The following is a 17,673-nucleotide window of genomic DNA, read 5'->3' as shown; positions in this document are numbered from 1 at the left end:
AATCATTACTTGTGCCATTCCTATTAAGTCTCTCTTGAGCTGGAGTCATTAGTTACATCCTTTTATGAGAAGCGTGGTAGTAATAAAATAGTGCCCACCTATGACTTCCTAACTGACCAACAGAGTATGTGGATTTTTTTCTCTGAATTATCATTCACAAGTCTGTTCAGCAGAAACTGTACGTACTTCGGTCCTTGAAAAAGCAGCATTTGAATCAGCCAAAGTTGCTGCTTAATATTTCTACCAGGACAGTCAGGCAACCCACCAGCACACAAGTATCACTGAAATACAGACTAGCACAGCCAACAGAGGCATTTTGTTCATACAGTATTGCACTAGCCAGCTGCAAGATACATGAGGCAACATCACATAACTTTTGATGGTTGTTAATTATATCCATTGACTAATCACAGAATTCACGTTCCAGGTGTCATGTTGAAAACACGAGCTCCCAGTCCTGAAAAGTGTACAAGTGAATCCAAAATTATTTCTAGTCAGCTTCTCCTTTCCTTTCTCAAAAGGGTTTCAAAGCACCTACTCCAGGAATTAAGATTAGAAATCAACAGCAGTAAGATAATGGTCCCAGTTCTACCTTGTAAAACACACTTTTTCACCCCTGTATGAAGATGTTTTGAGATTTCCAGAAACTGGTCCAATAAATAGCTGCAGCGTGGCCAGAGGAGTTACTCCCCTTTCTTTCTCTGCCCTAGAAATGCGCACCCAGGTTTTCAGCTCCACCCCACAGCATGCAGCTCTAACCAGAGGGAATTCCTCCCCATCCCTCCCCCAGAGAGACAACATGGGACCCACTGCAGCAGTTTGTAATTCTGAACCCGCAGCCATCCCTGGGGTATATTTTTCCCTTAAAGTGCCTTTGTGCCCTGAAGAACAACTCTGTTCATGCAGCAGGACAAGACTGACTCAGCATCGGGCATGTTCTGCTTACAAATAAAACAATGACCCTATCCCATTTCCATCACTAGAAATACCAGACAGCTGGTGTGCCAGCTCTTTTCCTTCTTTTTCATCTAGCATTTCCTCTAAGAATTATCCTGAATTCCGAATTATGTACCCATCATGTTCATGCATCTCTTGTACCTGAGCACATAATTTTGAACAATAATACTGCACATGTGTCAATGGAAACATAGTCTGCTGTTTTTTTATTACTGATGATGGAGACGATACCTAAGGAGGAAAGAATGCAGCTTGACTATCAAGCTGTGTAATCAAATCTTGCTGCTATGCAAAGTAAATTTATTTGCAAAATTTGATGTGAAACTCAGTAAGACAAACACAGGACGCCTTAGATGCCTTTTCTGTTGCCGCTTCCTAAGGTAGTCCTGTCTCTTATTTAAACAGTTTCTTTCAGCAGGACTTTGATATTTCTAACATGCAAGAATTTTCTTCCATCAACAGAATTCTTACCTTGCACTCAAACAGAACACAATCCCCTGAGCTTGAATACACAGTTTCTCTTTGTCCTTCAAAGTAGGTTCTGCCTTCAAATATGCACACCGCTTCAAGAGAAAATAAAAAAAAATTTAAAAACCCGATGATTTTGAAAAAAAGTGTTAGTGCTCTGCTTATAGAACTGACACATTTTCTAAAAGATAACTGCATTTCAAAGTGAAAAGATTGAATCAGCTGCAAGAATATTCTAAACCCACCTATAAGACTCTGGATATCACAAGAAAAAAAATCAGAGGAAAGAAAAAAAAACCACAAAAGAACCAGAAAAGCACACTTAAGTAGAAGGTGAAGGATGTTGAAGCAATATGGAGTACACATAGCTACTGAGAGGGCAGAAGAGATGTGTCTCAGGTCACGCCAAGGAATGTATGACCGCCTGCAACACAGCTCAGGAGCGAAAAGGAAAATGGAGCTGTGAGAGTAGTGTGAGCGACATTAATAGATAAACAGTTTCTTGAAGAGATTGCATGATGAAGCGTGATCACTGAAGCCACATATTTATTTGTTATCACAGCCCTTTTGACGTTTCATCATCCCACACAATTATTTAAACGTTAAGTATTTGTATCTTGATTATTCCAGTTATTTATCATTACTGCTGAAGTATATTAGAGCATATGGATTTTATTGTACAGGACTGTCTTGTCTTGTTTTTTTTCCCCAACAGAAGTAGGATCAAGTCTCCAATGATCAAATGATAGAATGACCCCCATAGGATCGGTGTTTCTTATACCATGACCTGGCCTGTTGCCAATCTTATGCCCTGGCAGTACTGGGTTTACAGCAGCTTGCTGACACAGCTCATACTGGATTGCTCACTAAAGTTCCTATCCAGTATTTAAAGGTTACATAAAATATCTTCACAGCATGCTGTCTTTTTTTTAAATGGGTCCATTACTGCAATTACGTTATGCAAAGTATAAAGGTTAAGTAATGTAACTGCTAGGTATAGAAAATCAGATGTCTGTCTCTGTTGCTTAGGACACAGTCAAGGCTCATCAGGTAAGCATAATCATGAAATAATAGGAGTGGGTTACCACTTTCAAGTTCTAGATTACATGTTAAGAGGTCTAATTTGATAATCATTGATTTGGAGATGTAAATCAATCACAGACAGATTTATCTATTCTGTTTAAAGTACAAGACTTTTTGCTGCGTGACCTATATTAATCACCATTACTGCTGTTACTTCGATTCTCCTTTACTTGTTTTTTTTTAAACTTGCAGCTCCTTGATTTTACAAACTTATTATTATTGTGTCACCATGTAAAAAGTCAATTCTTGGAACTGATGTTGAAAAAGATGTGGTGGGCATAGCAACAAAAAAGGTTTTTTCAAATTCCAAAATATGAGTTATAATATCTTACAAAATATAAAGTATCTTGTGTGATACAAGCCTGCACAGCACTTTCAAGAAGTAATATTAGAACACACTGCAACATTCCAAATCCCATGAATGGCAGAGTTTGCAGTCAGACATAATAAAGAAAGTACAGAAAAGAGCCACAGGAGAAAGTCCAGGCGAGAGTCCTAGGGCTAACAGAAGGAGAAAGTTTGTACAACATTCACAAAGGAAGGTCACAAAGAGTCAGAAAAGCTCAATATAGTTCCTCTTTCCCCCAAAAAAATAAGCTCTTTTAGAAGGAAGCATGTGAAAAAAATCTTTATAAATCTTTAATAGGGACTAGCAGATCGTGAATTCAGACAGGACGAGGCAATCATCCAGTCATATATACCATCTCCTGTGTATTGCAGGCCATGACACTAAACTGAAATATTCATATATTAAGCCGTTTCCCTTGCCCCATACTTTTCAAATGTCTAAGAACAACTACATGTGACACAAAAAAACAAACTATAACGGTGCCTGAGGACCACACAATGGCGATGGACACACCCTCATGCCTCCAACAGGCAGACAACTGCCTGTTCAGAAGAAAGGCAAAAGACATCAAAATCACTGTCATTCTGTCTTGGAAGAAAGCACTCTCCTGAAGCCAAAATACTCTTAACATATGAGTAAGACCACCCAACTATCTTAAAAAAAAGTATCCATACTACCTCATAGTCCACTGAATCCAGTCTCCTTATCAATGGCAACAAACCTCTGATTCTTCAGAGAAACTTAGAAAATAATGTACACAGAAAACCATCAAAAGAACACATCCAGCCTAGCATGAAATCATTAAATTATTTCTTGATTCCAACAGCCTTCAGAAGTCTTGGCATATGAAATCATTGTAATGCAGTGATGTAGTATTGCAAACACTTGCTTTCAGCAAGAAAATGAAATCTTCTCCATCAAGCCTTGGGAAAAAGAACTTATAAATTTTGGGGCTGTGAGAGATGGCTCTGCCCAGACAGCCCTTGCCCCTTTCCCATATACCTTCATACACTCAAAGATTGTTTCTCAAAGGCTAGAAAGCGGCAGCGGAGTGCGTGTTTCAAGCCACCTGCTTGTGTGGGTCCCAGAAATTTCAAGCAGTGCTCACATCGCCACCTCCACAACCTGGCCATCATGCGGCTAAGAAAATTACATTTCTTTCATTGAATTCCCCTAAATAAACATTTTCAACTACTGGATTTTGCTCTGGCTTTGTCAGCAAGGTTATAAAGCCCCCAAGTATCAGGGACCTGCCTATACAGAGTGACCAAACTATGTTTAAGAAAAGAGAGAAAACCCAACAATAAAAGCCCAACTGAAAAACTAAATTGAAACTAAATTAAAAACCTGTTAACCTGAATAATCTGAACACAAGTCCAAGCATACCTTCTTCTGGACTGCTGCTCTCACTGACCATGTTCAAAATGAAGATTTCTTCTTAAAGTCATCAAAATCAACACTACCTGGATTATTTCTTTCCTACTAGTGTTCTCTAAAACATGAAGGATTCCACCATATTTGGGCAGTTCCTTCCATTAAAAAGCAGCAAGAACTAAGGTACACTCTGAAGCTCTAATTCAGAGCACTATCACTTGTTTTTTATCTTCTCACCTATGCTAATCTAGCCAAACGAGCTTACAAAAAGCACATGGGCACTTCACCTACACCAGTACCACTGGCTCCACATTTATTTAACAACAGATACCAGTGGGTTTAGTGATGATCTAAGTTTACCAGTGCACACTGTCTTTCCTTCTCCAGTACTCCCATAAATGCTTCTGTCTCTTTCCTGTTCTCTGCCAGCCTGACTTCTTCCACTGCCCACAGAGGAGGCATCTTGCTAGACAGCAAAGGGCAGATTTTTATCAAGCTGCCTGAAGGCTTCTCGTCTGGTTAGGTGAGCATTGAGCACAGTTGGAAAGATTTCTAGAAAGACAAAAGTACTAACTTTCTTCTGCCCCACTTTCCTCCTATGACAGCAGGACCCACGTCCCAGTCAGTGTGGAACAGAAGGTTTCTCCTTCCTCCTGACAGCAACTGTCACAGCTAGTATACATCCCATGATGGTGGTCTTCCACGTCTTTATTCTCCTTCAGAAATAAAGATATTTCAACAACATGAACATCTGGACTAGAACTGTGTAATTGGAAAGTCCGGCGAAGATTTAATTTCTGCTTGGCTAGATGCTTCCCAGGATACTGTGATTAGTTTGTGATTGGTATCTCTCTGGGGAAACATATCATCTTTCATCTTCCTAAATCCTTTCATTCAACAGACTGAGTCACAGTCAAGAAATTACCTGATGATTAGTTGTTCCAAAACTTGATAGTTATTGCCTACGTAGGATTTCATCTATAGCTGATTACATCAACCATTTCCTCTTGCCATCAAACTTCCACATCCCCCCAGTACCTAAAACAACGTATACTATTCAAAACACAGTTTCCTAAGATGAAACAGGAAGTCTACAAAACCTACTAGGCAATTTGAATACTCTTGATATATTTGTATACAAAAGGTGATCAACTATTACCATTATATTACAGAGTCTATTATTAGCAAAATACAGAGTCTAAAAAATATAAGGTCAGCTTACATATCCACTACTAATTTACACAGGTGTAGTGATAATAAAACTATTCCCTATAGCACCATTTAACACACTGTGAAAACATGGCATCTTCTCCACATTCACCCAGCAAAAGGAATCTTTTGGGAGCCCACGGGCTGTTGTGTTCGCTCAGTGAATTATCAACAGTTTGTCAAACCATCACTTCTCTTTCACAACCCTTTCTTCTTCCCACTGCCCTCCAAATGGCACTTTCCTTCTGCAATTCCTAAAATGTCCATGCAAAATCCATGACCCAGCTAACTCCTGCCTTCTGTTCACTGAGTTCACAGGATGTCATTTAGTACATTTTCTCACTTCTGTATTTGTCACCTTTGCTATCTTGATCGTGTATGCCTTCATCTGAGAAATGCATGTACACTTCCCTGTGGTATCTAAGCTGATTTTTATTCAGACATCACCAAGAGAAAGCAGAAAGTTTAGAATCTTGGTGAATTCCTCAAACCATTTCATTTTCTTGTATTCATAATTGCCCTATGAGTGGCAGATGTGACTTGAAATTTTTGAAATTTGTCAGCAATTATAAATATAACAATTTAAATCCAGTAATTATGTCACTGCATTCTTTGTTGACATATGCTGGTTTGTGGGAGGAAAAAAACCCACCAAAAACTGGCATACAAAAAAACCCAGTCCCGTTTATTTAATTTTCCAACTCCTCCTTGGAATCTCCTTGATTATATTTTCCACTGTTCAGAGATGAAGGCTTAGGCATTGTGTAAATCCCATTAATCCTACTTTGCAAGCTTACATAGTGCAAAACCTCTGTGTGGCTTTATCCTTAGAAATACACACAGAGATAATGGTCACCTTTCATGAAGTCCCCTTGATTGTCACACCATTATTAGGCATTGCTCTCACCCCTTTCTCATTTATCTTTGCAGGGGTTTGGGCATTATTTCTTCTTTGCTCATTTTCTGGAGAACACAAGTTCCTCTGCTACTGCAGCCAGTGAGACTGGAGACTTGCTTCATTTCATGCCGTCTCCCTCAACAATTCAAAATTATTCCAGACTCCAAGCTGGAAAATATATTGCTAATTTTTCCAGTCAATCACTGTTGAAAAGCTGCATATATATGCTTCTGCTTTCTCAGCTGAAAAAACAAAATCTGATTTGAAAATTCCTAATGATAAGGAATCAATTACTGTTTGTATCTTATTTCTTGTTAGCCAGAAATGCTAAATGTCTCTATTACACTGAAAACATGAAGTTGTCATTCTACAGTACTTTTATAATCATTTAACAGCATCTGCAGTGTAAGCCACCTCCAACAACACTAACGGGTTGTTTAATCACATTGGCAAGGAGTCAATCTAAAATTCTAAATTCTTTCACCTACCTCTCATGTGTCCTATATTTCCATCAACTACTATGGGGAAATGACATAATTCATCTATCCCATGTGTTCTTGCTGAGAAGTCTTCTGTGGAATTCATCTGAGCCCTAGAATGAGGGCTCCTTGAGGCATCCTTAAAGACTAAAAAAGCAATCTGAACACTGAAAAAGCACATCAAAATGTGTCTAAAAACTCTGTTGATAGCAGTTCAGTTGAGGCAAATAGACCTGACAGATTAAGTAATAGTTTTAAAGTAGGCTGCAGGACAAGGAGTCTGGGAAATAGTTCACAACCGATCAAAGCCAATGGACATAAAATAGCACAAAGTGAGCATGTGGCTGTCTCCAGTTAAGCAAAGATGCATCTGGACAATGTGTTTGATGTCAGCTTCTCTTAAAAAATGGCATTATTGCTACCCACACTGCAACTTTAGCTTGGTTAAATATGGCAGCCAAAATATTTCTACCGAAAGACATGCACAACTTTGACTTTAGAGCGACGGACCATGTTCTGCTTGTCAAACAGAACTGGAATATTCTGGACTCTAAACACAGGATTTTGAAAACGGGCATGACTAATGTGATCAAAATGCCCATCCATTTTATCTGGAATTAATTATGTTGGCCATCCAAAACTTTCACAGCAAAATGTCAAACAATAAAACCAAATGCCAAGACAAAAACCTTAGAGGGTGTCAAGAGAAGAAAAGCAACTAAGGTTAATATTAATTACAGACCACTGTATTACAATTATATTAAAGGTTTATAAATAGCACAACAGTCTGCAAGACCAAAAGAACTCCAATGCAAACATTACATGACCACTTAATCTTCATGAAAGTGGGATTAGACATTATCTGATGGACTCCTTATGTAAGGTATTCGGAACAGTAGTGACATAGTTGTATCTTAGTAAAGGTACAAATAGATATTTTATCAAATGCTGACAGCTACTAATGACAGGGAAATTTCTGTTTCAGTTCTACCTTCTCTCAGCTGGACTGCTGGGCTAACTGTAAAAGGCGCTTTTCTGAAAATTTTGTTAAGAGAAAAACGGTGCAGTGTAGAAAAATACGACACCTCCCTAAAACACCTTATACTTTTTGACATGCTTAAACTTGCACATACATTCATCAGAAAGCCTCAAGTCACAGAGATCCATATGCAAGATGAAATCTGATTAACTGATTAGGACTGAGTGTTGGGAATTTCTGAAAGTAATGAAGAACTGCTAAAGACCTGCACACTTTTGAGTCACTATTTTAGATCTATGAGAGGTAAACAGTTATCACTCATCAGCATTAATTTACTATATAAAAAGCAGGTTGTGTTCTCCATTAAAGCAGGTTGTGTTCTCCATTGCTATGTCATAAGCTAAGACCACCCGTGGGCATGACAAGGACACCTACTCCTGCAACAGCCCTTACACAGGGTAACCACTCCACAGAGACTTCAAACAGCACAGGGAGGAGAAATAAAGCATTTTGGGATACTACCCGTATTTTTGCCCAGATTTGCCATGAAAAAATAGTGTACACCAATTATGCATAATTATTCCACATGACTAGTGAGATAGATGCTTTCTGCAGCCTTGTGGACACAGATCGTGTGAGCATATTCAGTGAAAGGCAAGTACCTCTGAAGGGCAGCGCCTTCCAAGATTTTGACAGTATTTCATTTGACAGCATTAAAAAACATTCGATTCAAACAGCAAAACTACTCAATTCACTGCAAAAATAGTAAAGTTGGCATTTATTTGGGTGAAAATAACTTGGAAACAATATTTCCATGCTCCCAAGCCATAGAGGATCCAAACAGCTTCTGCTCCAAAAATTTACCATGTTACTTAAGCACCCACAGACTACACGCATATCTGAGTGTCTATCAAGGACCCTGCTGATGCTCCCATTCTCAACCAGACTTTCCTTAGCCCAGAACAATTTCCACAGACACTTTAGCTAGAAATTCTGCACTGTGACTTTGCTGCACAAGCCTCCATGGTGAAGGAACGACTTCTTGTGACCCGGCATCATGTAGCTCCATTTTACTGTATTTATTTTCCTCCCAAATCCAAGCACTTTCACTTCCCCTACAAATGGCAACCCCTCATTAACTTGGATGTTATAGTAACAATCACATATGCCTTATTTTCATTACGGCACAGGTCATTTTAATGTGTTTAGACGTTCCTGGGAGTGGATTAGTGCACAGATGAAGCACCACATCTATTGCTCTCGTCAGACCTCAGTTCTTTCAAAGCAACTGCATCTAAGTCTATACAGGAACTGAACAGGGTTTCACGCTTCCAACTCCTCCTCCACCCATTTTTGCTCCCACATAAGGGAACTGCCCATCCTCCCATCCCTCTTTGGAGACCCATCATCTTCCTCCCTCACTTCAGCCAGAATGACAGGATTAGTTGGCATAATCACAAACACTCCAGAGAACTCTACTTAACGTTCTTAAGCTTAGTCCTTAGCATTAGCTCAGCAAAAGGTTTTTAACACAGACAGCATGTAAACACATTTTTGGAAATTTTGATTAAAGTCAGTTATGCAAATTGGCTTTCCAAATTTGTTATATACTCACTCTCAACATTCATTATCAGATAGCATTTAACCAAAAACTAATCTAAAAAAAATCAGGTGCTACCAATAGTGCTGGAAATTTTCAAAAGACAACTTTAAATAGAAATCTATGTACATCTAACATCATGCCCATTTCTGAAGGCTGCTAGAAGGTACCACTATCCATTGTGCATTCCCAAACAACGCAATACTTCATGTCTATGTCTAAAGTCAGTTCAGGATTTGAAATAATTAAAAATGTAAAAGTAGCTGGAGCAGATGTTCACAGATTCTGCTTTGTCGTAGCTAATTTCTCCAGAGTGCATCCGCTGATGCTCCAACCCAGTCACAGAAAAACAGTAAACTGGAGTTCATAGCAACTGTTAATGTGACTATTCCTTTTTTGTTTGGGAACTACATCAATGAAAGAAAGCCTCAGAGTTATTGATTTAAAAAAAAAAAAAAAAAAAAAAGTCCTATCTACCTATCTATGTTAAAGCTCCTATTGTCTTCAGGGGGACCTTTCCAGGCATTAGTCTCGGACTTTGCATGCTTGTGCAACCAGGTGTGTTTGCCTATATGGGGCTGTACCACACATTGCTCTCTAGGAGAGCTGCAATACTTCCATCTTACTGGTACGTCAGTCAACTCACTTTTTTCTTTTTTCTTTGTCTACCACCACCTTTATACGGAAAAAGAATCAGAAAGTACAGTTAAAAAACCCCTTCATCTTTAATTATCGCCTATTAGCATCAAACCTGCATAAGGCAAAGTATAATTCTGCAATTTCAATGGCACAGAAAAGAAAAAGTGTAATTTAATTTAACTGTAATTAATTTCATTACCAAGAATCTCAGAAATTACTGGAATGGGTTAAATAGCATTAAACAAAATACTTAATGAATTTTATGAAACCCATTCTCAGTGTTTTTCTTTTTTCAAACTCTCGAAAACACAAGACAAAAATAGCAGTTTGCATTGATAAATTCTTCAATTTGTTGTCAGTATATTATTAGCAAAGACCTTGTTTTCATTAGCTGCAGAGATCTAGCATGGATATTTAGTAGAATTATAAAGGAACAGTGGACTTATGATCAAATTTGACAGATAAGAAATTTGGGGTGTCTTCCTGGCAAGAACAAGTACTATCTTTCCTTTGGAATAACCTGGTTTTGTTAGAGGAAACTCTATCAGGAATGAGAAAATTAATTCACCTCCCATTACCTCTGATCACATCACCTCAATACATGGTGAATTCTTCAGTATTTCCACAAGAAATGTGAGAAGCAAATAACCACAATGCTAGCAATGCGCTTTGAAGACATAAGATAACCTTATTACAATATTGAATTACATCAAAAAGTTAAATTAGCTTATCCTTCCCCCTCCCTCTAAATTCTACTGTTCTAAGAGCTAAAACAATGGGAGTAAAATATCTTGGGAGAAAGACTAAAGAAAAATTTTTCCCTTAAATCTTGAATAAATATCTGTAACTCAATACATCCATTTCCTGCAGGACACAATCTTCAATATGAAACCAAGACACAGCCCACAGGGCCAACAGCTCCAAGTCAGCACTCATGAACACGTAGCCAGAAGCACACAGTCACACCTGAGAGAGAAGACTGACAGGACAAGGACTCATTTATTTTAGTCTTCCCTTACTCTCCCCACATCTCTGGCTCTATATGCAGTGTCTTATCTCTTCTTTTACACTCTAAATTGTCAAATCCTCAAGAACAGAGGACTGTCTTTTGTGTATGCAATAACTAGACCAATGTGTCTTCGTAACAGCAGGGTTTTAAACCCACCTTAATACAAGTAATTAATAGCAACAACAAGCACAGCTCTTTAAATAAATTTGCTCACTGCATCTCCCTACTTGCAAGCCAACCATGGTCTGCTAAGAACTGCACTCTAAAAGGCAGCATCCCATTTGTTTTGCAATATGACCTTCACAATTTGAGGAAAAATATGCAAGGGCTATCATTCTCCAAGGGAGAGAGTTTCTTCTGTTCCACAAAACATTTCAACAACTATCTCAGGATTTTATTTAACAGATGTTGACATCTGTCCACATACATTTCGAAGAGGTTAGACTTCAAAGCATGGAATTTTATAGGAAAGAAAGGACAAGGCTCTTGCTGTCTATGATCAATTGTCAGCAAGAAAGAATGACTGGGACTTGCTTTAAACACTACTGGTAAATAGCTTCCCAGATGATGAAAGACTGTTGCAACGTACACATAGACTAGCTTTCAGAGTACAGCAAAAGCCAAGGTGAGGATTTTTAATCTGCTTGCTCACACTGTAACAATCAACCCGGTACTTCAATTGAGTTTTCATGGGGTTCAAGATGTCATACTGGAAACAGGAGCAAATGTATAAATGTGTGAATCAAGATGGTTGAACTGATGCATAAAAATGAGGATGCAATTCCTTTATTTGTTTGTAGATCTATTTTAATTTTCTATTTTTAAAATGTGTTCATTTATTCCCACATTTCTTCATAGCAACTCTGTAATAAAATACTGCAAAATTAGTGAAATTAAAAATTTGTGGTTAGGTGCTTACACCATACTACCAACTCTACACATACAGAGCCACAGAAGACCATGGACAAGATTTAAGCATTCTAAAGTTCTATGCTACTACTACTAAGAAAGCCTGTCTGAGAACTTCACAACAACTGTATGCAAGATTGTTAACTCTTCTATACTATACTCAGATTTGATTTCTCATTTAGGTGCCCTGAGGATCTACAAAGTTTCTGGATACAGCATGATGAAAACATCTACGAAACAAACTGCCTCTTTACAAGCTTGTAAAATTTACTTAGGATGCTGCACTTTGGTGAATATGAATATAACCTAAAGAGACATCTTAAGGAAATAATACCTGAATTTACATCTCCCTTGATATAGGGAGAATCACACCTGTTCATCTTCCCTACCTTCGAAGTACTTGAAGCACTCGCTCACTAGAAAAAACAAGTATGTACCTATTTTCCAGATGATTTAAACATATTTTCTTGCTTTGCCTTCAGGACTAAGATTAAAAAAAAAACAACAAAAAAACTCTGATAATTGAAACCGGTGTTTTCAGTCTCAATTTACTACATGAAACAATAATGTCACTGTAATACCATTCCAATACTACTATATATAAGTATATACTGGACACCAGAAATGAGCAAGGTAAAAAAAAAAAAAACGTTCTTCACCATAATAGCTTATGACAATGCAAAACAGCAAACCTAACAATATCTTCAAATTTTATTCATGTTAGGAAAAAAAATCTAGATGTCAAATAATTTTAAGGGATTTTCACCAAGTGACACCAATTAAAAATATGAAATCTGGGAAACCAGTCAAAATTATACTTGAAAAAATTTCCATAAACTTTTTCCAAGACCAAGAAGGGGAATACCAGAATTTTCAGTTACAAGCAGAAAGTTACAGAAATAATTACAAGTAGAAGGAAAAAAATACTAGTCAGCTACTCTGTACAAAAAGGCTTAGGATAGTCAACTACACTCCCAAACAAATGGACAGAGCTTTCTTCTTAGTGGAAACTGGTACCAAGTAAAACCCCCAAAAAAGGCAAAAATCAGTAAAAACACTCTCTATATTGGCAAAGAGGCAGAACTATGATACAAAAACATAGGAATCACCATAGCTACAGTCCTGTGTCTGGTACACTGAAGAAAAATAGCAGGAACTCTTCAAATAAAGAGGACTGCAACGATTGTTTTGAAGGGAACGGATGAGGAAAGTGTAAGAAAGGACTGTTACACCACATCTGTTGAGATTTCAATTTTAAAGTTGTGTCTCACATGGGACAAAGTGGCCGTTATTTGAAGCCAAATATATTTTATGAGCTGACAGATGTAGAAACAGTGATCAATAACAGCCTGGAGGTCTATAAATCACACTTCAGGTATCTGCAAGTGACGGCTAAGAGAAGTAAACCAAGCAGTAGAAGGGTTTATTCACTACATGTTTACACTGAAAAATTTCAAACTTCTGCAGTCCAAAAGACTGAAAGCCACTAGTTTAAATCATTACCTTTACAAAAAGACAAATAAAGGATAATAGTATATATCATTATTAATCTCACTGAATCAACTTCACTCATATTTTACCATCCCTTCCTTAGGGGTGGGGATCAGAAGTAAGATCACATTATTGACGGTTTTGTGATGGGGTTTTTTCAGTATTTTATTTATTGAGTTTTAAGCCTTCACAGCCTTCCAGTTTTTTCATTTCACATGACACAGGCACTGTCAGAAAACTGTACGTGTGCCTTCTTTTGCATTCCTAGCAGTGTCTCCCCTAGGCCTACTTTCCACCCAGATGACCCTTGTCAATATGGCAATCCTTATGAATAAGATATGTCAGTTGCAAACTGGTCTTTGGAAAACCGTACAGGTCTCAACAAGTCATGAATCTCTTGTTTGGTTGGTTAAGTTTTGGTATCTCTATTCAGCTTCATGAAGTGTTCTCTGCCTCCAGCTTGTTACTTCTCTGTGACCTTGTCCAAAACCTGCTGTTTCGGTGCTTTCACCTAAAGCCAAATTCTGCTCTTTTCAGAACACATGCCCATTAAAGATCATTGTTACAGGTACATCAGAAATTTGCAAAATCTATAGAGAAAAAGCTCCAGGAAAAAACTAGAACATCAGCTACAAGCTGATGATTTGGCAATATGCTCCTGGATATGGGACTGAAAAAAAGAAAACAAAACCAAAACACCAAACCCCAAAAAAAACCTAAACAAAAAGAAAAAAAAACCTCACAATCCAATGATGCAGATGCAGAGTGATATTAGCACATCAGTGATATGAGCAAAATATTGAAATCAATGCATAGCCATGTGAGCACCCACATATTCTAGGTGATTTTTGTAATTATAAATAGAACAGATTACAATTATTATTATTATTTCATTACCACCTGACAAAGCAGATTCTGGTGAAATCAGCATTACTAAAGTCAGGATGGTAACTTATTAGAGACTGAAACACTGCCAATCTGTCCAATCCCAGATGTCTGAAAGCCAAAATATTCCTAACACATGTTAATGTTTTATTTGCACTGGAAATAAAATAAAATAATGTTGCAGGTATTCTATATTTTGTGAAGTCCCTGGTAAGAACATAATGAAAAAGGAATGGAAAAGTACAGGTTCTTTTCCCAGACAGCCTCAACAAAATAGGTTATAAGAAGAGCAGGGGAGAGCAGAGCACGGCCTACAGCAAAATTTCCCATGTAAAAAATGTTTTTAATCCTGTATCAATAAAATTACCAATATTATGTTTCCAATTTCTTCTTTAGTGCAGACTGCTATACATGCAGCGTAATGTAGTTTAATGAATCAGGATTTTCTTATTAAGCATATGTTATTTTATAATTCATTCCTCAGGCACACAGTAAGACTAAAACTAGATGACTTTACCATTAACTGGAATTCTCCTCACTGATACATTGCCTCCAGATCTAGAGTCTTCCAGTGGCGTTCCACAATGCAGGCGGTCCAGAATAGCTAAAAAGCCACTCACCTAGGAGGGAACCGCACTTTGATGCATGAAAAGTCTGACTGCAGCACAGCACACCAACTCCCCCAGTCCTCCTCTGCTAACATGCAACAATGAAATTCAGAGGACATAGGGAAGAAGGAAAGGAAATGTAGGAGCAAAATATTCCGAGAAGTCCAATTCCTGTAAGCTGTATTTTAATTTACACAAAACAACAGACATACGAGGGGTGAGTTTCCAGCTCAGAAGGGAACTGCGAGTGAAAAGACTCAGCATTTCCCTTCTGATGGAGGTACACTGCCCAGCTTACAAAGAACAAAGGTCACTCAAGACTACAAGGCTCTGCACCGAAAAGCCCCTGACAATTCTGCCATTGGATATGACAGATGTCAACCAAATATATTGCTATGGTGTAAGAGTAGTTTGAAAAATTTCTAAAGCTTTACCATGGAAAATATAGCAGAGACTGAGCAGCTAGGGCCAAGGGTGAGGTTGGCCCTGCCTACCAAAGCCAAGGGGAGTCTTTCCACTGCCTTCAGCTGGCTTTGAGTTCAGCACAGGAAAGGCCCCAAAACATTCTTAGAGTGTCTCAGAGCTCAGCTTCCTGAGATGTTATGCTTCTTGGAGAAGTCTCTAAGGAGATCTTCCCAATGTGTGCAAATGCCTGATGGAAGGGAATGAAGAAGAGGGAGGCAGACTGCTCTCAGTGGTGCCCTATGACAGAGAAAGAGGCAATGGGCACAAATTAAAACACATGAAAATCTATTTGGACACAATAAAGCACTTTTTTATTGTGAGGGTGACCAAGCATTGGCATAGGTTTCCCAGAGAGGTTGTGGAGTCTCCATCTGTGTAGATATTCAAGTCCTGGGCAACCTGCTCTAGGTGGCCCTGCAACCTTTCTGTGAGACTGAGACCGCGACTGTAGGAGCTATGCTGGAGTCATAAATGATACATGCATCAGTTACACTTTTCCGCTATAGCTCTGCAAATCTAGAATAGCTCCACTGATTTTATTGACCTACTTGAGTTCAAGGATACATTTTTCTCCCTTCAAAAATACTTCTTTAGAAAAATTATTTGTGTCCTATTTCTAAATGAATATAAATACTGCCTTCCTTTTGAAGACACAGCGTTGCTGAAGTAATAAGATGGTATAAACAGGCAGTAAAGTACAGCGTAATTCATCTCAGTAGTACAAGTGTGTATAAAATGCTTTTTATCTGTCATTACAATGTGATACTATCATTGTATGTGATTCAAAAGTCTGAGAAATAAGGTTGATGTGAATCATTTCAGCATAGAAAATCCAGAAAGCAGAGGCTGAACAGACACTACTCTGCTAAATGCTTAATAACATTCAGAAGTTTTGCATGCTGACTACAGGAGGTTGTAAGAAATAACACGGCTCTAGGAAATAATCCAGTACTGGCTATATTCCAGGTATCTTTTAGTACTATTCTGAAGTAGGCTAATTTATCTGATTTTTTGTATTGAAAAAAATCTCAAAATAACAGAATTTATGCTCTATTTGCACTTGTATCTTTAAAAAGCCACATATAAATATTTATAATCAAAAAGCAACTAATCTTTTGCGTTAGCCAGAATGTTGCTTCTTCTTTATATTCTGAAGTGTGCATTTTTTTTAAAAGCTATGATAAATGACTAATCATTGCTTGCTGCTAAAAACTGCCTCTTCTTCCTCCAGTGCCAATGCCTGCTCTGCTACCCTAAGCCTGCTGGCTGCCCCACCGCCTTCAGACCTATGCCATGTCCCTGCTGGAGCTGCAGTTTGGTTTCCAGACTGCCCCTTCTTCTGATTTACTGCAGGGATAAGATGGCCTGTTCAGTCAGCGCTCACTAATCCTGTCATTCAATCACTTCTCTGAGTTGCAGCCTCTTCTCTGTGCCACACTGAACGCAGGAGGAGCTCCTCCAACACTTGGGCGAACAAGGCAGGGGCCGGCGTGCCACCCGGCCACTGATGGACTTCACCTAAGCCAAGACAGTGCCACTCCTTGGGCCTGAAAAAAAGGTGACAATTCTGTGAAAAGATTAAATTAGAGAGCAGCACAGGCTTAAGTCCATAATGCTTCAATCCACCTGGATAAATGATGAATTTCAGAGGAAGCTTAATCAACATTCCCTAAGTTTCTAGATAAAAATTTTGCGCTCTTGCTGATGGTCAACTGCTGTGCAAATGAGAAGCAGATGGGCTTTTACAGCTCCTTCTCTCTGTGTCGTGGTTTAAACCTGGTCAGCAACCAAACACCATGCAGCCGCTTGCTCCCCCTCCTGGGGAATGAAGGAGAGAATTGGAGGGGTACAGGTAAGGAGACTCGTAGGTTGAGACAAAAACAATTTAATAACTGAAATAAAACAAAACAATAACAGAAAGTACAAACAGGTAATGCACAATGCAACTGCTCACCACTCACCAACTGATGCCCAGCTAGCAATCCCAAAAAAACCCCACAAGATCCCGAAACCGCAATCCCAGAAGCAAGAGAGAATCCCCTCCTTCTCGGCCGACCCTACTTTATATACTGAGCGTGACGCTACATGATATGAAATACTTCACTGGCCAGTTTGGGACCAGTGCTCTGGCTCTGCTCCCTCCCAGCTTCTTGTACACCTGCACATGGGCAGGACATGGGGAGCTGGAAAGTCCTTGATCTCTCTACAAAAACTGAAAACATCAGTGTTTTGTATGGCATACATTCAGTATGGCATTCTTCTCATACCAAA

General features: G+C 38.6%; 1 protein-coding gene across 3 annotated transcripts in view; it reads right to left on the bottom strand.

Annotated features, from left to right (window-relative positions):
• Positions 1-17,673, bottom strand: part of NELL2 (neural EGFL like 2) — a 160,834-nt gene that overhangs the window by 89,944 nt on the left and 53,217 nt on the right. For all 3 annotated transcript variants that reach the window (XM_074827403.1, XM_074827406.1, XM_074827405.1), the window contains one exon: positions 1,429-1,520. In XM_074827403.1, the coding sequence (XP_074683504.1) occupies positions 1,429-1,520 (92 nt within the window). The remainder of the gene's footprint in view (positions 1-1,428; positions 1,521-17,673) is intronic.

The sequence above is a fragment of the Strix aluco genome, chromosome 5 (assembly GCF_031877795.1).
Source record: "Strix aluco isolate bStrAlu1 chromosome 5, bStrAlu1.hap1, whole genome shotgun sequence".
Lineage (NCBI taxonomy): Eukaryota > Metazoa > Chordata > Aves > Strigiformes > Strigidae > Strix > Strix aluco.
The sequence above is the reverse complement of the archived record's forward strand: the minus strand, read 5'-3'. Positions and strand labels throughout refer to the sequence as shown.